The sequence below is a fragment of the Struthio camelus genome, chromosome 18, assembly GCF_040807025.1.
Source record: "Struthio camelus isolate bStrCam1 chromosome 18, bStrCam1.hap1, whole genome shotgun sequence".
In the NCBI taxonomy this organism is placed as follows: domain Eukaryota; kingdom Metazoa; phylum Chordata; class Aves; order Struthioniformes; family Struthionidae; genus Struthio; species Struthio camelus.
Genome location: NC_090959.1, coordinates 13,973,654 through 13,996,899, shown reverse-complemented (window position 1 = coordinate 13,996,899; position 23,246 = coordinate 13,973,654). Strand labels below are relative to the sequence as shown.

General features: G+C 40.3%; 2 protein-coding genes across 3 annotated transcripts in view; both read left to right on the top strand.

The window, feature by feature from the left end:
- PRELID3B (PRELI domain containing 3B) overlaps positions 1 to 23,246 on the top strand; it is an 85,556-nt gene that overhangs the window by 59,403 nt on the left and 2,907 nt on the right. The window contains exons 2-6 of one of the 2 annotated variants that reach the window (XM_068913103.1): positions 19,911 to 19,980; positions 20,912 to 21,080; positions 21,476 to 21,565; positions 22,209 to 22,279; positions 23,072 to 23,174. In XM_068913103.1, the coding sequence (XP_068769204.1) occupies positions 19,949 to 19,980; positions 20,912 to 21,080; positions 21,476 to 21,565; positions 22,209 to 22,279; positions 23,072 to 23,174 (465 nt within the window). In that variant the 5' untranslated portion in view covers positions 19,911 to 19,948. Of the gene's footprint in view, positions 1 to 19,782; positions 19,981 to 20,911; positions 21,081 to 21,475; positions 21,566 to 22,208; positions 22,280 to 23,071; positions 23,175 to 23,246 lie in introns of those variants that run through there. The other variant, XM_068913102.1, reaches the window with a different exon arrangement.
- Positions 933 to 6,904, top strand: LOC104141825 (androgen-induced gene 1 protein-like). The gene is made up of 6 exons (XM_009671380.2): positions 933 to 1,541; positions 2,496 to 2,639; positions 4,214 to 4,315; positions 5,075 to 5,190; positions 6,373 to 6,524; positions 6,873 to 6,904. The coding sequence occupies exons 1-6, from the start codon at positions 933 to 935 to the stop codon at positions 6,902 to 6,904; spliced, it is 1,155 nt and encodes a 384-aa protein (XP_009669675.2).

Below are 23,246 nucleotides of genomic sequence, written 5' to 3'. Positions count from 1 at the left end.
AAAGGATGGACAGCGTGACTGGGTATGGTCAATTTCTTCAGGAGAACAACCGAAACAGGATCTCTCCAACCTAAAAAGTTTACAATCTAGGCATAAGAGAAGAGTGGAAAGATGTGGCTAGACACTGATAAACGGGAGCAAGAAACGCTCTTTAATCTAACATATCAGCTCCTACTTTTCATAGTGGATTTCCCTGCCTCCCTGAGACTACGGCTTCTATTACCATAGAAACAGTATCCTGTGTCACTGTGGACCTTCTGTAGCTGTGTGTTGTTATGGAAACAGTCATCTTAACAGCTGTCCACAGGTTATATTATTTCAATTATTGTATTTGTAAGGACCCATTACCAAACTAACCTGTCAGGATTCATCTTAATAAAAAATAAGTCTTTGAAGTATTTAGCCATTTAATAAATGCCTCAAGGCTGCCCCCAGTTAAAAATGCAGCATTAGTACAGAACGTATATTAAAATTCGCACTGCCCTTTCAGTAATGCCCTGCCTCTCCAAATTGCTACCATTTGCAAAGCTTTTTCATCTCTCCTTCTCAGTCTCTTCACAAACCATGGAAACTGTTTAATTCCCTACAGCCTGTAAGACTGCAAATTAAAACAAAACAAAACACTCATTTATTTATATTGTACCATCAAAGCTGTAGTATTTTGCAAACAGCACAGAGGTAAATCTCCCTACCTACCATAGAAAACAGAGGGACCTCTGGTGAGGTTATAAGTCAATACTACAACTTTTTTGACAGCTGCAAAAGCAAGAGCTTCATGTTAGACATTGCTCTGAAAACGGGACAAGACACCAGGTTACTCCCTTCTCTCAAACCTGCACCGCCTTAGAGCTGAGTGCCGGCGAACTCGTTATTGCTTCTGGGTCAGAACATCGTTTTCCAGACGAGACGTAAATCCGGGTTCCTCAGGGAGGATGTGTAGGCCCGGGGCAACCCGAGCCCTACCCCGGCACGGGGCAGCGCCTCTGCGGCGGCACACCACCCCCCGGGGTAACCCACTGAAAGAAACAGGGCTATCTGGAAAGCTGAAAGTGCTTAGACAAAGAGGTAAATCCGGAGAGCCCGTGCTGGATCCATGCCTCCAGTTTCGGGCATTGGCATGGCGTGTCCCGCCTGCCTGCGCCACTTTAAACCGCCCCCACCCCGCCCCGGGCGCCTCGCAGCAGGGATCGGGCAAAATGGCGGCGGGCTGGCCCCACGCCTCGGCCGCTGGGCCAGAAGGCGGCAGCACGCGCGCGAGCGCATGCGCGGGTCCCGCCCCGCCCCGCCCGCGCGGCGCCGTCAGACGCCCGCGGCCGTTGGCCGGCGCGCGCGCGAGGCGCGGCCGTTGGGCGCGGCGCCGAGACCTGCGGGACATGGCCGGGGCGCTGCAGGGCCGGTGGCTCGTCGTGGTTGTCCACGTGTGTTGCTTCCTGTGGGCTCTGTTTTCCCTCTGCCAGAACGTGGGTCTGCCTAATTCCGCCCGCAGGGAGAGCGACGACACCTACGGAGGGCGTTGGAAATACCTGACCTTCATCAACCAGGTGGGGGAGGCCGGGCGGGGCGCGGCCGGGGCCGGAGAGGAGATAACGGCCGGGAGGGAGCGTGAGCTGCCGTTTGGTGCGAGGTGCCGTGCTAACTAGGGGTTAAGCTGAAGTGAGAGTTTCCTCGATTGGGGAGGAGGAGAGAAGAGGGTGTCAAGAGCGGGTCACGCGGCTGAGGAGGGGGACTTGAAATCGCCAGGCAGCGCGGGCTCCTTCCCGGTGCTCTTCGAAGAGCTGTGTCACACAGTGACTAAAGCAGCTGGGTACTTTTCAGGAGACTAGCTCCCTAGTGCCGTGTATTCTGTGTATTCTTCTCCTTTAAAACCAAAAAAAAAAAAAATCCTTCGTTTTACTGCTGAGTGAGAGAAGAGCTGACTGCTGTGGCCTGCTGCAGGGTTGTGCGGGACGTGGGTTGTAGCGGGAAGTCGGGATGGAGGAATGGGAATGTTTCCACAGGGAGAGCTGAGGACTAAATCCCTGGTTTGGCTCAGCTGCTCCTAGGCTGCTCATGAGCTGTTTAGACCTGGACAGCTTGCACTGGTCTGGGCACTTTGAACACATCTGTAGTCTGACAATGTAGTTACCAGATACAAGGAGCTGTCGGGGCTCCTCGAGCTTGTGGGCTGACACTAGGCTCTGTAAGTAAACGTTGAGTCAGTGGAAGACTTGTTGGTGTTAGACTTCCAGGTTATGTAATGGACCAGTTAAGATGTCAAAGTTGCAATTGATTATTTTTCCTTCAAAATATTTGTGACCTCTCTAATATTACTAAATACACGTGCTGAAAGCTGTAGATTGGTGATGAAGATTTAAGGCAAGTGGGAAAAGAATGCCAGTAATTTCGAGGACAAGCAATTTCTATGTACCTCCACGTTTTTTGTTTGGAAAATTGGAATACAGCAAAAATAAAGTACTAACAAAGCCCTTTTCTTAAAACTTTCTTTAATTTTTTAGATTCTACAAACTTTATTATTTGGGATATGTGTCATAATTGATGTTGTACTTACATTCACGACTGCCAAAAAGAAGAGCGTGTCATCCAGGCTGTTACCGGTGAAAGACTTCATCTTCTCGGTGCTGGTATTCCCTGTTGGCTTAGTAAGTAGTTTCTGTGAACTATTGGAGCCCTCAATACTTTCTCGAGCAACTTCTGAAAAGACAGAATAAATGGATGTGTTCAGTTTAACTTAATAACGCTGACAGGTATGATCCCATTTTATTCAGTTGCCAAAAATCCTAAGTGTTCTAGTGAGGCTAACAGTTGTTCTCTTTTCTTTCTGTTCATACCGATATGTTTCGGAAAACAGATTCGCTGAAATTACTTTTTTAGTATTGCAGTTTTTGGAACACATGTCTGTACTGACTAGATTCTCCAGAAGATAACAATAAAAAGACTAATAATTAAAAAACACACTACATACCATACTCTAAATATAGGCCTTTCTAAAAAGTCTCCAGGTAGATGAGGTAGGCTTTTTATCTCATGAGGAAAAAGTGTTTTCTAAGTAAGCACAAAAGATTCAGTATCTGAGTTTGTTTGTAGAATTAGGACTTACTTATGCAATTTTTTTTAGTCCATGCTCCTCATAAAGAGAAATAATCCCATGAATAATTATTAAACTAAAGAGAATATACAGCGTTACTTTCCTAAAATAGGGGCCTTCTTACGGGTTGTTGCAGTTAATTCTTGTTTTTATTTAAATGTGTGATGATGTATGTATGTTTGGATGGTTTTGAAAGTACTCCTCTAATTTTGGTTATATTAGCAAGGAATAAGTTTAAGCTGTACCTATTAATGGCTAATGCCAAAATACACCTTTATTATAAGGCACAAGCACTGATTTCTAGGGAACTGAATTAACGTAATTTCAGTTACTTCTGCATATTGGGATGTCTTTGAGCTCTCTGTTTAATGAGGCTTTGTGCAGTTCTTTTTTCATTCATTTACTTAGAATTCACTGTGCCTGCCGCTTCCGTTGCTGGTGTATCTGGCAACATCAGTTTGTGTTTGTGCCCCTATGCTCAGGGGAGTGTTCAGCTGTTTGTTTGGTTTTTTTTGTTGTTGTTCTGTGATACTCATACCGGTATACATTTGGGAGCTGCTTAGTCAGAGGGTATATAGTATGCATATCTTTGATAGTTGACATATTGGCTGAGAAGAAAAGTTGCTGTTGCTCCTATATTCTTCGTTTAACTTTTTTACAGTCTTTTCAGTTGTAATAATTTTTGATTTACAGTGTTTTATGTATTTCTGAGAGATGCCACATGTTCTGAATTTGCCACCAGTAGAAAATTGATGAGAACTGTTTGTTTTCTTAGTATGAAAACCATACATGGACACTAACCAGTAAGAACCTCGGATACCAGTTTTGATGCCTTATTAGTCATGAACTTGCTGAATAGCACCTTTCCTACTGACTTAGTGCAGTAGAACTGGCAAAAATGTTATTTACTTGTACGGTAACTTAAAGTAGTTCTTACATGACTCTAAAGTCAAATTCAGATGAAGAAAATAAATTGAGGCAGCTAGTAATAAAGCGCTTTAATGTACACTCTGCAAGCACTAGATATGAAAAGTTACATTTTAAATGGTTGTTTTATGAGTGTAGTAGTCCTTGTTAATATTCCAATGTGCAAATACTTATCCTATTTCTTTTTATTTTTAACTTCAGTTTGTAGCTGTTACGTTTTGGACTCTATATGCATATAATAGAGAGCTTATATATCCTGAAGAGTTGGATGAGGTTAATCCAAGCTGGCTGAATCATACTATGGTAAGTCTGATGCTTTTTCAGCATTTTGGATTTAACTTTTTGTAGTTATACGTGTTGTTTTAATTACTGGTTTTGCTGAAACACTGAGTTGCAGACAGCTTAGTATACAGCTTTGTTTCAGCACAGCTGTAAGTGTAGGTAATCGAATGATGAAAAAGCTTTTGTCTCCCAAAGTATTCTATGTCTATAATTTACCGCACTAATGAAGCTGCATAAATTAATAACAGTAATGGAGGGGAAAGACTATCTGAATTCCGTATACAAGAAATCTTGTGTACCGAATGCTTTCCACCCTCAGAACTGGCAAAGATGAAACAGCATAGGGGAAAAACTAGTGTAGGATTATGCAGTTCTGCTGCATACATAGCCAGGAGTTAAGGCTGTGATGATGTTAACTTGATGGTTCCCATTCTTTGCAAAGGGCAGTGCTTGAAGTACTGTTCTTTAAATCTATTTTTTAGTGGATCATATATGTATTTTTAATATTTACTAAATCTTAGATCCTTTTTAATGTTGTACCTCAAATTTTACTCAGATTTTTTTGTTCTGTGTGTAACAGCCTTGTGCAAGCTAGTGATTATTTTTACATAAATGGGGATTTTTAGGAAACTTATTAGATTAAAATGTTTGTTAGAGAATACTGTGAAAGAAAATATTTTTATCACAACTGTACACCAAGGGTTTTCTATTGCATCATTTTGTAAGAGCTATTTGCATTATCTTTCCATCTTGAACTCTTGTATTTGTTTTTATTTTTAGCATACCACTATACTGCCGTTACTTTTTATAGAGCTGATAGCATGTCCACATAAATATCCTGCTAAACTGAATGGAATAATAGGACTTAGCATCTTTGGTTCTTCGTACCTTATATGGTAGGCTTCCTTGTTCCTCAGAAATAAATTTGTGTAAAATATTTTTCTTCCTTCAAAGAATCATGTTAAACAAAAATGTGTTAATAATATGAACCTGCAGTCGTCTTAGGTTTTATGTTCTTTGTGTTTATTATGTTCTTTATGTTTCATTTATAGCGATGTACTTTGACTCTTGCACAGAAATACAACAATAAATAATTCAGATGAAACGTGTAGAGGTGGCAGATGTTTGTTCTGTTTGTTCTTCCATTTGTCTCCAAGTTTATGTTCATCTGGTTCTTAAAAGTAGCTCTGTGATGCTTAAAGACTTCTGTGGAGTGTTAATGATGATGTAGATTTTTGACTATACAAAAATGGGACATTCTGGTAAATGTTTGATACCTAAGAGATAATCCTAGTAGGAAAGCTAGTCTGAGTGAGGCTAGAGAACAAGTGAAGAATGGAATTTTCAGAAAAAGGATGAAAACAAAGTGGAACAGATTACAATTGTAACTTGAGTGCTTTGAATGCTAGTCTTCTTTAATTACTGTCAAGCAGCACAATGCACTCAACAACGCACTTCATGACCCTGACGTCCATGTTAAACATGAAGCCTTAAGTTTTCCCTAAAGCCAACGTAGGGAATTGTTTTGGCTGAGAAAGAAATGAATTTCAAACATGTGCAGTTACTGCAACTTCCATTTTATTTGTTTGTTTATTTTCCCCTTGTACATTTAATGTAGTAACACTTTGGTTTTTTCACCCTGAGTAGACTGCCATTAGTTAGTGGAAGACCTGTCTTTGATCCAGCTATCCGTGTCCACCTAACTACCCATCTTATGGATATTGGTACTTTTTGCTTGTCATCCGTGTCAATCTCAAGGATTCTATTGCCCATGTCAATATCTTTAATTGATTACATTTTCTGAAGCCAGATGTAGTGGTCTCTTATCTTCATATATCAGAGATACAAGAGATAATTGTAGCAGGGGTTACTTTTGAATCAAAACAAGATATTTTAACTGGAAATTATTAAAATCACGTAGCTTTAAGTTGTATTTAACGATGTATTTCTGGGGCCAATTTTATTCTGAACTTAGAATTGAAAGATTTGTGTAACTTGAGAAATAAAACAGTCTATATTAAAGAAAAATGTAGATGTGGTTAATTCATGTTTAAGACTTTGTTTCTCTTTGTTCTTAGGATGCTTTGGGTAAATTATGCCTCAGGTATTTGGGTATACCCAATTTTAGAAGTTCTAGACATAGCTGGAAAGATGTTGCTTTTTGTCACTTCCTACCTTGAGTTGTTAGTATTCTATTTCCTTGGAGAAAAGCTTACGGCGTTATTATGGGGTAAGTTCATAGCATATACGTGGCACAGAAGGCTATTTTAGTCCTTACATCTGACTTAGTCGTCTTCAATATGTTAGTCAACCTGTGTCTGTGGAGCAGTATAGATATTCAATTGAACTGAACTTCACAAGCGAATGCTGATATTGTAGTGCAGTTAACATCTGTGGACATCTGTGATAAAAGCATGTTTGGCTCAAAAGAGAGAATAGGTGTAATAGTCCTGAGCTGCCATCGGACAGCTCAGAATAACACTGTATGACAATAAAGTTGTGAAGAAAAGAATCTATCCGTTAGGGATACAGGCCAGAACTGAAATACGTGCACTAATTAATTTGTTTCTCTTTTCAGGTGATACTCAAAAACGTAAGAAGCAGGCATAGACAAAAAAGTTGAGAAATGGAAGGTGATTAAAAAGTAGAAGTTCACTTATGAATGTGTTGCGTTTCTAATGAAGATAAAAGTGTTCTTACCAACTGATGCTGTATTTTAAAAACACTAAGGCAGTCATTTTTAAGTACTTTGTTGATAGCTGTAGAGTATTATATTATTTGCAAGCAAGCTACTAGGAGAGGGGAGAAAAATGGAATTGCAGTAAAGATTCTTTGCTTCCAAGTTTCCCTTTTATTACAAGGAGAAAACAGTTTATGACCCTTCTGTATGCATATGTATCGAAAAATACATATACATACGCATCTTCAGGATCTGAATCATGTGATGTTAGGTGTAGGAGAGTGTTCTGTGCTTGCAAAATTACAAACGTTAACCTAGGATCTACTGATGAATATTCTGGTTCCTAGGTATTACTGTGTAATATACCGTTCAATTAAAACTTAGATCTCCACGTTATTTAGTATAGAACTTGTCCTTTTTAAAAGTTGCAGACTTGATTGTAGTTGAAATAGCAAGATTAAGACTGTTGATGCAGAAAGTTACCAGCATAATTATATTTTATTATTTTTACCTACGTATTTTGCTTTTTAAAAATTGAAGTAATTATGCAGAACTGAATCATTGCAGTAAGTGTAGAAGGCATATTTAATCTTTTGCACTGCCCACTTTAAATAAAAGAGTATTTTATTATCATCACAGAATAACTTGGGGAAGGTACCTCTGGAGTTCATCTGTTGCAGCCCCCTGGTCAGAGGAGGAGCCAAATTTAAAGTTAGATCAGGTTGTTCAGAGTCATACGCAGATGAGTGTTGACTGTCTTCCAGAGTGGATATTCTGCAGACTATCTGTTCCAATATTTGACTAGCCACATTTTGGGGGGCTGGGGAAAGAGGGGAGGAAATGTTTCTAGAACGTAGTTGGAATTTTCATCATTGCTACTTCTGCCCGTTACCTTTCACCATTTGCTTCCAATAATCTGGCTCTGTCTCCCTTCTAAGCTCTCTGTTATGAGGTTGCTGCAGTATTATAACTATTTTTTACTTTGTCTTTTGTTAGTAGTAAGACTAATACTTTTGCCATCTGTATACTGAAAGTCAAAATGACAATACTTAAAAAGCACCCTTCCTTTGGAAAAAGGTTTATTCTTTGTCCCTTCCCTTGAGGGAGTTAAAACAGCATTGCATCACTTCTTCCCAAGAAAATGTCGCAAATCTCAGCGTAAGTCCCTGTTCTTCAGACACACTCAAACTAAATTTTGTGAGTTTACTCCCATTAGCACAGTTTATACTCAGCCAAGATATCGTAAACAATCGTTCCCTCCCCCAGATAGTTATAGTTCATTGTTTTCTCTCTTCCAGTGTTCTGTTTTCTTAACTTTGAAAAAACTTGAAGGAATGAGTTAGCCTCATGTTACATATATACAAAGAACAGATTGTCTTAGTCTCTGAGGTGTTTTTAAACTTGTGTATGTTGATCCATTGTCCTGACTTCTAGTGAGAACAGTTGAGGACTGTTCTTGTGTACCTCAACTGGCGTTGTACTTAATAGTCACCATGGTAGTGGTACCTAGAACGCAGAATAGGGTTCCTGTGGTTATAAGATTCAGTTGCTTGTATTTGGAGGTGCTCTGCACACCTCGTCTCTTCAAAGTTCTGAATGATTGATGCAAATACAGTTACAGTAGGAAGAACTTCATCAAAATAGCATAGTCAGGTGTGGGATAGCGATTGGTGATATCAGTTATATTATCCAAGACATGGTTGAAGAACACTTTTTCTCTGCATATTAATTGTAGCCACTGTTACTGGAATTTGAGACTGTGAAGTCAGGCGACTTGGAAAATACAGAAATTTTTAAAAGTTCCTGTATTCCTGGAAATTCCAGGAATACTTCCTGTATACTAAGACCAGAAACTGCAATTAGGATTAGGTAATCCTTTCAGCTTAAGGACAAAGTGGCTGAATTTTGCTAGTAGAAATCTTTGACTTGTCAGTGGACTTTGCAGGTGTTTTAGTGTTGAAGGACAACAAATACTGTAACTTTGAAAAGATGTTGGGAGCGATGTGAAGATTTACAGAAAACGGGTTTTACTTGCATGATAAAACAGAATAATAAAAATAACTAGAATAATACAAGTTCCTGGGCGATGTGATACAGTCAAACAAGCACAACTTGAAACAGAGGAATAAATTGTCACCAATATACTAGAATTGTATCCGAAAACTGTGCAGTAAAAGAACTGATTAACATGATGTATTTGGGCCTTTGAAAGACCCTGGAAAAGGTCTTTGGGAAGAGGAAGCTAGTGGTTATGCAGATATTTATCAGAATCTTGTTAGACGAGAAATCAACTTGTAGAAATAAATGGGCTATTTATGTTACAGCAAAAGGCTAACTGCATTATTTAAGTTTGCATGCTAGGACAAGGAAAGCGTATGCAGTTCTGTCATCTCTTATGTAAATGTCAAGAAACTACCTAGATTCTTCAAGACTGAAAAAATAAAAAGATAGATTTCCAAGGCTATTGCGGAGCTATAGGATGAAATAAATAATTTACTCGACGAAGTAGAGTAAATAATTTCGTCTGGTTTTATGCATGTAGTGAGATCTAGATTGACTTAGGAAAAAAACTGATATTATGTGTCGTTCAGATAGGCATTCTATATACAGCAGCAGTTAAAAGAGCAAAAACAATGAGAAATATTCCAAGGAATTTGATCCCAGCACTAAGGCCAGCATAAACTGACCTGAGCCAGAATCTGCCTAATCTCTGGCCCAAAGAGCACAGAGCAAAAATGATTTAATGGCTTGTCTACATCATAATTCTGTGGTCAGCCAGTGACAGACATAAGTCAGAGGTGCCTCAAGGCTGTTTGATTTACAGCTGATCTGGTAATTATCTCTGTGATAGTTAAGTAGCAGAATACTCATGACTGAGTAGCCACTTCTATGCAGTAGTTCTTGTATGAACAGTTCTCCGCTTGTAGCATCATACTTGCTCTCCTGTTTTGTAGGATGAGTCAGTATTTTCCTTTTCACATATTGCAGTTTCTTTAACAATATCTAATTGAGTATAAGGTTTCTGAAACAAGGAGCTGCATGTAAATTTTGACCAGATGGACAAGGCAGCATGGTTCGAAGCCCATGAAAATATATTTGTTTCTGTGTATCTATATGTACTCACATATGTTTGTGTGTATAACATGTATTACCACCTCTGTCTGTCATCACTAGTTCTTCAAGCATTGATGTTGGAAAGTTGTGTTCATCAAATGTTTGATAGTATGGTGCATTTTTATAAGAAGTGTTGTCGTCTTTAGATTCAGAAAGGGATCCGATTTAGGGGAGAAGTATGATTATTTCCAAACAACGGAAAATGATCAGCCGTTTCGAAGTACTTTATGTAGTTATGTCTTTAATTGTACTTACTGTGCTTGCTCATGAGTTGTGGGTGATAACATATGATTATTATCTGCCTACATGATCACATGCATATTTGTGACGCTTGCAAGAAAAAACATTATCTGACTGGTAATTGTCATATTTTAGAGTTTTAAATACACTGAAATTATGAAAGAGACTGTTTCCTAGACAACAGAATAGTTGTGTTACATCCACAAGTTGTACACCGCTGTGTATCTGCACTTAAGTCAAACCTGTTTGCAGCTGCTGCTCCATTAATGACACTGACAAAGTGGGACTGTTTGTGTAGCCATAATCAAACTTCCTAAACTGTACAAGTCAAGGAAATGGCAGAATTGTAAAATAAATAAAAAGCAAAAGTCATGCTGCTAATGAGTCATGTAGCATGTACCTTGTTATAAATTCTGAGTCGCTCTTTAGATTGAAACTGTGCATCATTCATTAGCTGAAAGCCATCTGAGAGCCATGTGCCACCTACTTCAGACCTCTGCTGCAAAATGTAAGTACAAATGCACCTGTATGATAGGCGTATTATTTCCCTATGGCTGTCTGAGTATGCTAAGACAAAAGAGAACACCACGGATAGCAGGCAGAAGACTAGTCTCAAAAGCAGCCAGTATACTATTGGTGAGGCTATGAGGTGGCCAGCTAACAGCAATCGTATGTATCTGTATTTTTAACTTTCCTGTCAGAGCCCTCAAGTGATGTCGACAGTGCTAGGGCCTCAGTGTGCCTCAGAAGAGCAATAGATACATCATATGCTTGAAAGAAGGTATTTGGCCAGTTTTACATATGAGGAAACAGTACTCTGAAGTTGTGCAGCTTTAAGTAAGCCACTTAAAAATACATTTGATTTTCAGATTATATACATATATATACATATATGTTCCAGGGCAGCCTCAGCTGTCAGATCATTCTATCAAATGCATGTGTTACCCCAACTTAAACTAAAATGCTCTGAAGCAAAGATGGCTGATTTATTGTGCAAGGTGTGCGGGATCTTAGGGGAAGGGAGAGACGTTCAATACTATATAACAAAAACTTGATCTTCTTGATGTTTCTTAGTTTCAGCCAATTAGCTAAAAAATTGGGTGTGCTTTAGCAGCAGTATCATTGCTTACCAGTTCACGTACTCTGCTACTGTTTCACAGCCAAACGGTGACAGGTTTCTGAAGAGTTGCCACTTTTTTTTTTTTTAAACATGTTAAGAATAACTTCAAGTGTAAATTTAATAGTAAAGTAAATCAATTTTTTCATTGAACTAGTGACATTAGGGTCATGATGCATCCTATAGAATGTATCATGACCCTAATGTTGCTGGTTCAGTGAACTTCTCTGAGTATAATGGGATATTCAGGCTAGAATCTGATGGAAGATGCATTATCTTCTGTATGTCTTTCGTAGGTAATTTTTGACTGTATGTTACCTTTCAGAGCTTGTCCAAGGAAATTCATTGCCATGATCAAAAGAATGAAAGGCCATCCCAGACTATTTTCAATCTCTCTGAAAACGTGCATCACCTTCTATTAAGAGCTTACTAAAGTTATTAAGAGCTTACTAAATTAGATTCTATGAATAACATGAGATCTTAGGCAGCCTTTACTGCTTCCATAGATAAAGCGTCAAAAGCTCTATCTGAGATTGGATGCAGATATCTACAACTGTATGCTGTAGTAGAAGCTTGCACTGTGGATTTTTTTAGCCTTTTCTGTCTTAATTCTCAGTCTGCTTTTAACTGAGACATTGTACATGCTTTATTTAAATCCAGTCACTTTGAGAGGTATGTAGTAGAATTGTGTATGTAGTGATAAGTATTTGCAGAGAGAAGAAAAGTTACTTCATGGTATATGTTTATACGCTTCTGGAAACTGAAGTCTAAAAGGCTGTTCTTGAGCACATAAGGCACCATGTACAGGCAGTGGGATATATAGGTAAAACATAAATCAATGTATTTCATCAATTAAGTAAGAGAGTGGCTTTTACATTAGCTTTAAAAAAAAAAAAAAACTCGGTATTTCTGTGATGCAGGAATGAAAGTCTTATGAAGAGGGGGGAAAAAAACCTGATGTTTCTTTAACACCAGCTATTAAACAATGAATTAAAATTCCATTGCTTCAGAAGTGTTAGTAAACAAGTATCATCTTGCTAGAACCACTTCTTTTTTTGACTGGACAGAGAAAATACAATTGAGCTTTCTGTTCAGATAAGTGACCAAATGCTTTTGCCTGCTTTTAGCAGTGGATGAGGTCATCCTCATGTTAAACATAGCTGACTGGTTTTAGTTTTACGAGTGCAAAAGAACACAAAAATTCATACACTAGAGAGAAAATAGCTTCATTTCGCGGTTATGGTTATAAACCTAATCAGTAAGAAGATGCTCTGAATGCTGTTTAGTGTGGATAATGGAAGGCCATTGATACTACTCATTCAGAGCAATCATTTCTGCTTTCTGCCTGATTAGAAAAGCTACTGAAGGCTTTGAGAAGTATTGCTTTGCAATCAGTTAATTCAAAAGTTCCCTCTTCTTTTCCCAGTAGCTGCGTACTTACCATACTCACTTTTAAAACTATATGCTAAAACCTACCCTTCTGGGGTTTTTTATTTGTTTGGGTTTTTTTTAGGAATTCATATGTTTGACATAGCAGGATCTTGACACCTAAACTTGCATGACTGTCGTCTTGAGTTTATGAAAACGTGAGTTAATGTGTGTCCAATGAATTGTTTTTATCTGTTCTAGAATTCTTGGTGTAAACTTGTTGTGGCATAGACCACAATGGCCTGTGGTTTGTATATGCTAAATATTTGTGTAGCAGGTTAGCAGAGCAAATGAATTAGTATGTGAAAACTGGGCAAAAGAGGTGAGTGTGACTCACTTCTAAACTTAGCCTTTTCTGCAGGGTAGCTACCTATTCAAAATATAGCCAACCACTGTAGATGATAAAAAGTTCATGGATAGAGATCTGCAGCGTTGCGAGAGAAGGATGTGCTGTTTCATTCATTTGCTCTCACCCTTAGAGAGGACTGAATTGACTCTAGGCAAAATGTGACCAAGTCTCATTTGCTGTGTTAGTCTATTGTGGAAGTAATTTGTGCAACCTAGTAAAAAATGTTGATGAGTTGGTAATTTGGCTGCTTTATTGAGTAAATGGCAACACCAGAATGGAGATGTTCCAGGTCTAAGTCCTATTTTTCCTGAAATGAAGCAAGAAAAGCCCTAAGTATTAGAGGGTTTTAAAAAAGACTCCCCTGGCTGGCTGCTAAAGCATGGAAACAAAGTTAGGGATTTGGGTTTTTTATGCTGCTGTGTGTTTTACTTTGGGCTGAACTGTTGCATGATACTAACAAATACCAAGTGAGTGTTTGTGAGTGGATAAAGAACAAAATGGCATTAAACTGGAACTTAAACCTGTTGAATATCTAGATAAAACAAAGCTACAGTTCCAATAGATGTTTGGGGAGGCACAGCATAGGCTTGATCAGCCCTTGACCGTTTGTTCCTGCAACATCATTGCCTCTTCTGCAATACTAGCACCCCCTTTCTGTGAGTGTGCGTGGGTGGTGGGGTTTTTGTTGTTGTTGATTTTGTTTGTTTGTTCCAGTTGTGGCTCACTGTGCAGGGACATTAATACAGCTGTATCGTTCCCTTATAAATGTTCATCCTGGCCATATGAACAGCTGTTCTGGTGCAACATGAGCAGCAGCTCGAGAATAGGAATAAATGACCAGGCACAGGATGTGCTTCAGTTAGCTTAAGCAGCTTTGACAAAAGTTGGGAAATCGCTTTTATAGAATTATAGTTTGACAATATGGCTAACTTGATCCAGGCAGGTAGCTGAAGATAGCATAGAGCTCAGGAGTCTTAACTGCTGTCTGCTACATTCCTGTCGTCTCCTTCTCACTGGCTCTAGCATATAGTTGACCCTACCCTGGGTCAAATGATAAGCCCAGACCTCAGCTGTGATAGGAAATTCTGGAGTACATCAGGTGCGCAGAAGAAGGGTGAAAGGTTTCAGAGGGGAAGACCTGCTTGTTGAAGCAGTGGGAAGCAAACTGCTAGGACTCGGCACCAGCAGTGGGACTGCTAGTGCTGTGCAGAGGAGAAAAGGTAAAGAATGCTGCTGGCTATTTGGATGAACCACTTTTTTTTTTTTTCTAGGTTTAGTCCCTCTCTTACTGAAAAGAGAAAGAGACAGTTAACTTGCCACTGAACTATCTGAATGCTATTCCATAGCATAGTTTGAGCTCTGGCCTAACCTGGCAAAAACATCTTCATGAAAATTAACTGATTTGCAGCTAACACCGTGTTTTCGGGATGTGATACATTGTGGTGACATCTCCCTGTTACTGTCTCCTTTTGATACAAATCAGAAATCTGGAAGAATCAAAATTACTTGCACAAAGCTTCTTCTAAAACGTGAGCAAGAACTAGAGGAGCTGATACTCTGCTACACCAAGAAGTTGCTGTGCTTCCTTTTTGAAAGGAAGTGGGCTATTTCTTTATTTGTTTTATGCAGGAAAACGCAAGCCTACTGGTAACGGCCTCATATGCTGAATTGACTGCTGATGGTGAAAGAGTGTTTATAGATGGGGTATTCATTAAGGATTTTATAATGGGAATAATTGAAGAAGTATGTCTGGAAAAGAAAGTATCAATAATGTTAAGTTTTCTGTCAGTACAATTGCCAGACTGACAAAGGGAATGGGAACTTGTTTTTCCAGCTTAAGAAAAGGGCAACACCTTCAAATGGTTTTCATTAGCACTGTCTGAGAATACCAGTATTTCAGACGCATCAGAACCTTTTATTTCAGTTCAAGGAACTGATGCAGTGTTATTGTAGCGCTAGCTGTTTCGGAATATGACAGGAAGAAGAATTACCTAATACATTTTTTCTCAAAGTATATGAAATAGTAAACTTTTTTCAGTTTTCATTTGAAAAACCTGAAAAGTATTGTGGCCGGAGATGCATGAAGCAGGATGAGCAACCAGAACTCACATCCTGTTGCAAAGAAACGCAACAGTTAAACACTGAATTTTCTGCATAGGTTTGCTTCCATTCATCAGCAGTCTTACCACGGTAAAATTTGGTTATGGTAATCCATTATGAATGCTACTTTCTCCTGTGTTAGTTTCATTCACAGTTGAAACTTGAATCACTGCCGTTGTCATCAAATCCTTTTTCGTTTAGAATTTGGTAATATTTTGTACTGCAGAGTGGTCTGATTGATCACTAGGATTAGGGCTGTGAAGCAGGATGTGCTGTTTTTCTTAAGTGTGCCAGAAAATCTGTATTTTTCTTAAAGAGAGCTAATATTGGAATTGTCTAAATCTGCCTGAGTGTGAAAATCTGGCTTTTTTGGTAGCCATTATAGAGTGTAGGAATGATCTAGACCTAAAGCTTGTAGATAAAATGAATTCTCATTTATGAAACATTTGCTGATATTTATATTTTTAAGTCAAAACAGTGGACATCTCATGAGGCTGCTAAAAGGGGTTAACTCACACTTCCCTGCTGGGAAACGTGTCTCAAAATAGGAAGTCATAATACACTTTCCAACAAATACATTCATTGGAAACTCAAGAGCTCTTTCATACATGATCCCAAGAGCCGTTTCAGGTCTTTCATAACCATGCCAAGGAGATTGCTCTGCCAAAATGCATCTCAGGCACGTAATCACAAGACCCATTTCACGTATCAGTTGCATTTAGCAGAATCATAAGCAGAAAGTCCCTGAAAGACACGTAGGAAGTAATCTCACCATGGGCGTCCACAGATCTTATTTTTTCCTGGATGTCTGTTATGGTCCTTAAAACCATCTTGGGAGTGCCTGTGACTGGGCAGGCTTAAATGACGAGAGTATTTTCTTTTATTTCAGTTACTAGACAGATATTGTCAACATATACAGGGGAAAAGAGATGTCAGTCTTTATAATATAATATCAAGTCCTTGATCATCAAAAAATAGAGACGATATTCTCAAGATGCTACATAACCAACGTAAAGAATTTTTAAATGCTTAGGACATGCAGTGCTTGGTTGTTTTTTTTTGTTTTGTTTTGTTTAAAACCCCACCCCCGATATTGGAAATAATCATTTTATTTTCCCAGTGTCCGGCTTTATTGTTTATAATTTTTCCACTCCTTACAAAACTCAGGTTTATAAGCAACCCAGCCCTTGACACCAGTCAAATACAGAAGCTACTAGAAATTACTTGGAAACAAAACATTGGTGCAAATGAACTTTTTTCAAATAAAGATATGGATTATATTTTCTAAAGGGAGAATGTTCTTAAATGCAAATTGTACTGCAGCTGGCTCTCATTTACAGCTAATGCCAAGATTTTAGATTGGCGTATGTCAGTAATGACAGCTTTTTCTCACTGCTCTCTTCTTTCAGTATCGTCGCAAGTCTTTAACAGTGAAACTTACTTGAACAAAACTTCAATCAAAATGAATTGAAGTTTTATGTAAGCAAGAACTGTAAGAGCTAGCTGCTAATCTGCACCAAATGTTGGCATGCTTCTTCCTTGCTTATGGTGGGTTTTTCCCTTGCTTATGGTAGTCAATATTTCTTTCACTGAAAGACTGTTGAAAGGCTACAGATAGTCTAATGAATGAGAGATGTGTATCTGCTGAATTGCCTATGCCTATTGTAAGGTCACCATCTCCCACAGCTACATACTACGTTCTGAGACCTCTCAAAATGCTCAAAATGGCGTTTTTAACGTCCGCTGCAAAATTCCCCAGTTACAAAGATCACTCACTGGGTATTAAGACTACAATGGATTTAGAATTGACTTAAAATCTTCTAGATAGAGCTTTACATGCTATGATAGATGAATATGTTAACAATATTTAGGAATAGTCTAGTGAGGTGGAAGAGTCAAGCTCAAGATAGGTCTCTTCAGCAAAAATGTAGTCTCTCAATAGCTCTCACTTAAGTATTTGCTACCAACTGAATATGGTAGTTTGTTTATCATTAAATAGTAGCTTCTCCGAATAATAACTTCTGTGCTTGATGTACAGTGTGAACAAGAATGCATGAGAACCTGTCTTACTGAATCGGAGCCCTTCCACAGATTGGCTGGTATTTCTGGCACCAGAGAAAGCTGCTAGAAACTTCACTGTCTGGAGTAACCTGTTCTTCAGAAATTTCCCTCTCAACTTTTTTCAGTGAGGTCATTATTATGCAGTTATATGTATGTATCAATCACTTACTGTTTGAGAGTTGTGTCCACAAAATAATGTCCTGTACTCTCCCTGTTTAAAAAAAAAAAAAAAAAAAAACAACAACAACAAAAAATACCACAGTTTATTTCTACACAGCTCAGGGCACTTTAAATATTATTATCTTGAACTGTAGTAGAAAATGCTTGATAAAAGTGCCACAGATTTGTGACTTGTATATTGGTCTGTGATGTATTTGTGATTGTTGCTATAACTGATTTTTTTTGTTTTATTAATCTTGTAAATCACTTCTGTTTTATTCCAAGGATGTGTCAGAACAGATGATTAAAAACCTTTGAACAGCCTCTCTGTAACAGGAGGTGCTTCTTAATATGGAAGTAAAGAGGCTGTTTTGTAACTGTTGGTTATAAAATAACTTCCAGACAGTGAACTTACAAAACAAATTGGCTAAGGATACCAGAAAGTTGGCCTGGGGGCGGTATTGGTATGACTACTCCTCAGCTAAATAATATTTATACATGTCATATCTTTCAATACAGCATACTTGCATGGTATTCCAGTGCGGTTCACAGAATCACTGCGCCCTCTAGTGATCTGCGCATAATTGTGTAAAGTTTTATTTTCTTTAAAAACAAGTCAGTGATGTAACCGTTTAATAATTGTTATCCTCAGTTAACTGCAGTGTTATGCCATTTTACATAAGGCAGGTCATCTGCTGGATGTTAAAAATCTCTAATGACATCTAACTGCCAAGCTGTTCTTTATGTTAAACTATCTTCCTAGTAAGACGGGAACAATGCACTCAGGGTAGCCTTGGCCCAGCCTTGGTCTATCAGCGGCAGCAGTATCGGCTGTCTCTGCCCTGTCCTAGCGGCACGGTTCGTCGTAATGCAGTCCCAGGAGCCCAGTCTGAGCAATTGCCATTTTCCATTTCCTTTCCTTCTGTAGTTTCCGTAGTTAATTGCCCTTTTGTTTCTTTCCAGGCTGTCCTTTCCCTCGCTATTCATTAAATAAGTTATTTGATTTCAAAGTCCTGGAATCAGGCTTGCATAGCAGAAACTCGCTGTAGGTCCTCAAAATAAAGCAGCGCTGTCATGAAAACAGTGAATGTTTGGTGCTAATTTTCCTGTCTCTCCTAATACGCAGGCTTCTCTCCTACCTTAACATAAACGTGATGGCTGGAAAGAAAGGCTTTAAAGGCTAACCGTTACTTTTGTTAACACTACCTGATGGCCTACGTGAAGTGTGAAAGAAAAGATAAAATGCAAATGACCTAAGTATAATCCTGGATGCTTTGAATGTAGTTTCAGGTCCTGATTCTGTGTCCATTTCTGTTGAAGCTTGATGCTGGTTAGAAAGCGAACAAAGATGTCTTTTTCTTTAAATGTACTTACAGAAGTTATCTGATGAAAGAGATGAACAAGTATAAGAAAATGAAGTTATTAAAGACAGATACTAAGTGAAAATACTAACTCTAATGGGTTGCCTTACCCAATGAAGGTTACTTCTATAACTCTGTGTCTTTGTAACTGCATCAGTACAAAGTGTGTCTTAATTACAGTGTGGGCACCCATTTTATTCCAGTTCATAACATATAACCGCGGTCAAGAATAACGTTATAAAGTAGAAAGCAAGAGTGCGGTGTTCCTCCCTGCCGTTAAATTTGCAGTTATCTAGGACGCAGCATGTATTCTAACCAGGGTTAAAAGTACATCCGCTAAGGGAGATCCCAGGATCGCCTTATCGTTCTGTGATTGCAGCTTGGATGATACAAGAGATTATACTGTATTTTTTTCGTTGAAATTCACTCCTGAACCACTTAGTAGAAGATATATATGATTTCCCACTTACTAAGTCTTACCAAAACTAATTGGTTATATTTATCAGGTGATTAGTATCTTACAAAAGTCACGTGTGTGTAACCTGAAATATTGGAAAACGTAACTAAATTCAGTTCTCAGCTGATGAAAGCTATTTAGCTGCTGTCTTTACAGCTGAGGTGTAAAAAGAATTCAGGAAACTCTGCGACAACCGCCGCGCTAACTCCGTCCGTGGCCTTCGGCGCTACCGAACCGCCGGGACGAGCCCAGAGCACCCGCCAACTGCCGCGGGGCAGGGGGCGGGCTGCTCGCGGCCCCGCCCCGCGCCTGCGCGCGCGCCGCTACCCAGGGGCGGGGCCCGCGCACGCGCCCTGAGCGCCGCCCCTTCCGCCGCTGGGACACGCATCTTTCAAAGGGTACGTGCCCTCTGACGTCACGGCGCCCCCGCGCGGGGATTGGGTGCCGGTGTTCCGGGGCGCGCCGCCGCCGCCTGCTGCGCTGCGTGCGGCGCTGCGCAGGCGCGGCGGCCGCGCCTTGCCGGGAGCGTGCCGGTGGGGCGCGTGAGGGAGCGGCGCGGCGCAGCGGCCCCCGCCGCCCCCCGCCGCCATGAAGATCTGGACCTCGGAGCACGTTTTCGAGTAAGCGCGGAGCGGGGAGGGCGGGGGAGCGGGGCGCGCGGCGGGGCGCGCGGCCTCCCTGGCGGCGGCGGCGGCCCGGAGGCGATGGGGGCTTTGCCGTCCCCGGCCGCCCCCGCGGGCCGCCGTGGCGCCGCACCCCCGCTGCGGCGGCCGAGAGCGGCGGCGGCGGCGGCCCGGCGGCCCTCGCCTCCGCTGACCTTCGCGCTGGGCGTCCTTGGCGCCGCGGGGTCACGCGCCGCGGGGAGCCGGCTGCCGGCTCTGCCGCCGCGGCCCGGGCCCGGGCCCGGCGAGGGCGCAGCCCGGGGGGATCGCGGGGAGGGCGCCGGGCGGCGGAGACGCGCTGCCGCCAGCGGCCGTCCGAGGAGACGGGGAGCCAGGCGGGAAACGTCCCTGCGCAGCGCGCGCCGACTCGCCATGTCGCTCCTTTCGGGAGGTGTCTTTGTGCTCCCCTCACCGCAGGGCGCCGAGCTGACCACAGTGGCAGGAATCGCTTAATGGTCTCGGGGATCGAGTGCCCCCAAACCGCTCTGTTGAAAAATAATCCGAAGGGGATACTTGTTAGAGGAAAGGAACAGTTTAATAAATTACTCTTTATTTCAGAATTATTGCAGCCTGGCAGAAGCGAAATCTTTCTGTGATATGTCGCAGGGAGCACATCCTTATCAAATTAGAAGACTGAAAGTAATTGCAGGGACAGTCTTGAGCTCCGGGGTCCTGATAATCACGCGTTCTGTATGTTTAACTTGCATTGATCTCTGTCCGCTCCTTGATCTAGATAGTTTTCCCTAGCAAAGGATATTAGTAGGGTTAATAACTGGAAACAAAGCTACTTCCAAGATATAAACTGCTAGATGTGTCATGTTCAGCTTTAATAAAAATCCTTTTTAAAAAATAAGGCATATAACTTTGTGTCTTGTTTCTCTTTTGGCAGTCACCCCTGGGAAACAGTAACAACAGCTGCCATGCAGAAATACCCAAATCCTATGAACCCCAGCGTGGTTGGAGTTGACGTTCTGGACAGACACGTAGACCCTAGTGGGAAGTTGCACAGCCACAGACTGCTCAGTACCGAATGGGGCATACCCTCTATTGTGAAATCGGTGCGTATTGTATTGCGGAGCTTGAAAAGAGCTTGAAAGCTTGTATGACTCCTGGGGGAGAAGAAGCTTGTGAACGGGCCTGTTGTAATAAAATGTATTATTTTATAACTGTTATTGTTTAAAACTATGATCACTTATTTATCTGAAAGCTCAGTGGGAAGACATGTAGTGACTCCAAGATAGCTACAGATTGACCACGTTTTAGATTGCTTCCTTTTTAAAAATCTACCTCAACTGAATGGTTTTGTTTTAAGCTAAACCCTAATTCTGTTATCTCAGTGTGTATTCAATACCGTAATCACTACTTGTGCGTTTAAAGGCAATAACAAATTGCAGTTGTTGAGCAAAATTAAATGCAATGTGTGTATGGGTAATCTGTGATACCTGTCTTCCAGCTCATTGGCACATGTAGAACAAGGACGTATGTTCAGGAGCACTCTGTTGTTGACCCAGTGAAAAAAACAATGGAACTTAAATCCAGTAATGTAAGTGCTCTAGTTTTGTTTATACAATTCAAATAGCGTACTGATTAAGAGTGTTACAAGTAATGCGTTATAAATTTGAAAAGAAAAATCATCTGGAAAATGACTTGAAAATTGCAGTAGGAAAATACAGGTTAAAGACGTAAGTAATGTGTTTATACTTAAACATACTATCCACCATTTCTGTTTTCCAGAAAGGAACTACTAGGATTTTTGGAATTTGGTGTCAGCACTGTGAAACATATGAACATACGGATGAGGAGAATACCAGTAGTCTCATTTCTTTAGAAAAACTAAAAGCCCTTTGGTGTAAAGTATAGCAGTTCCCTCCTCGTGTAATGTTTTGCTTTATGTACTACTCAGTTTGTCTAATGTCATTGTTAAATCTTGATATAAACTTGATAGCGTATGTTGGTAAATGAGCAATACACAAAATCCAAGGGAAAAGAAATAGATCGGCAAATGCTGAATTCAAAAATTTTTGTATCCTGTATGTCCTAATCCCAGTGCTAGTAGGAAAAATATTATGTTTCAACCAGTCATGAGGGTTAGTTTTGTATTTATAGTCTTGTTTACTACATTCCTTTAATATTAATATTTATTAAGAGGCTTTTATTAAGGGGTTATCTTGCTTTATGTTCCGCAGATTTCATTTACAAACCTAGTGTCAGTAGATGAGAGGCTTGTCTATAAACCACACCCTCACGAACCACATAAGTAAGTATGTCTTTGTTCTTTCTGAGGCTACCCTGAAGTAGTACAGGTTTTTGGCTTTGTAAATTACAGTGGTGTCTCTTGAACAGAAGACGATGCTGTGGAGGGAACAGCACATGTGTTGTAGTATTTTTTCTAAGAATTAAATAGACTCATTATTTTTCTTAGTGATATTGCTTCTGCAAAGTACCACTGGGAGATGGACTGTCATACCATGGTGGAGCGTAGTTCAGATCAGGTTTTCAAGGAATTTTCTTATGTGCTATCTTTAACTAAGATTATAACAGTCTTCAGCTATCAGCTTCTTCTTTGTGATCCTTTCATCAGCGTGAGCACGGAACCTGCACATTTGCCTGCCTCTAGATTGTATTTTTGGAGGATTTAAAAAACGGCAGCTTTAGAGCCTGCTGAGTCTGTAATCTTGCAATGAGTGATGTTTCTCAATTATCTCTGTAAAGGTTGTTACTTAAAAGGTTTTGCCTTCCATGACAGTGGGAAATATTTAATACCTACTATTAAAGGGGAAGTCTGAGTATATCTTCAGTCCAAACCTGTTGCATCCACTCCACTTCCCATTGCTAAAGATGGAAATAGTTGAGTGCCACAGGGGGCTCCTTGCACTTAGTGGGGACTTCTGGGTTTTATTTTACGAACACGGGAGTAGAAGAACAAAACAAGTGCTGTTGAGAGAATGTATTTGCTGGGAGGAGGGGGGGGGGGAGGAGTTGTCTTTAGGCAATGCATTCTGTTTTAAAGTACTCAGAACAACTCACTGTGCTGTTCTCTTGGTTTCAGAACCGTTTTGACACAAGAAGCAATAATATCTGTGAAAGGTGTCAGCCTTAGTAGTTACCTAGAAGGGTTAATGGCAAACACAATCTCTTCCAATGCTAATAAAGTAAGTATGACCCTTGTGTAAAGCGTGTGACCCCCGGCTAAACGATACAGGGAGTAAACATCTCTATTTTAC

What these genes read in the sequence shown, in the direction of transcription:
- LOC104141825 (XM_009671380.2), top strand. Translation starts at nt 933, where the DNA reads ATGTGTAGGCCCGGGGCAACCCGAGCCCTACCCCGGCACGGGGCAGCG. An exon ending in ACCTGACCTTCATCAACCAG is followed by an intron (nt 1,542 to 2,495) that starts GTGGGGGAGGCC and finishes TTAATTTTTTAG; the next exon opens with ATTCTACAAACTTTATTATT. An exon ending in TGGTATTCCCTGTTGGCTTA is followed by an intron (nt 2,640 to 4,213) that starts GTAAGTAGTTTC and finishes TTTTAACTTCAG; the next exon opens with TTTGTAGCTGTTACGTTTTG.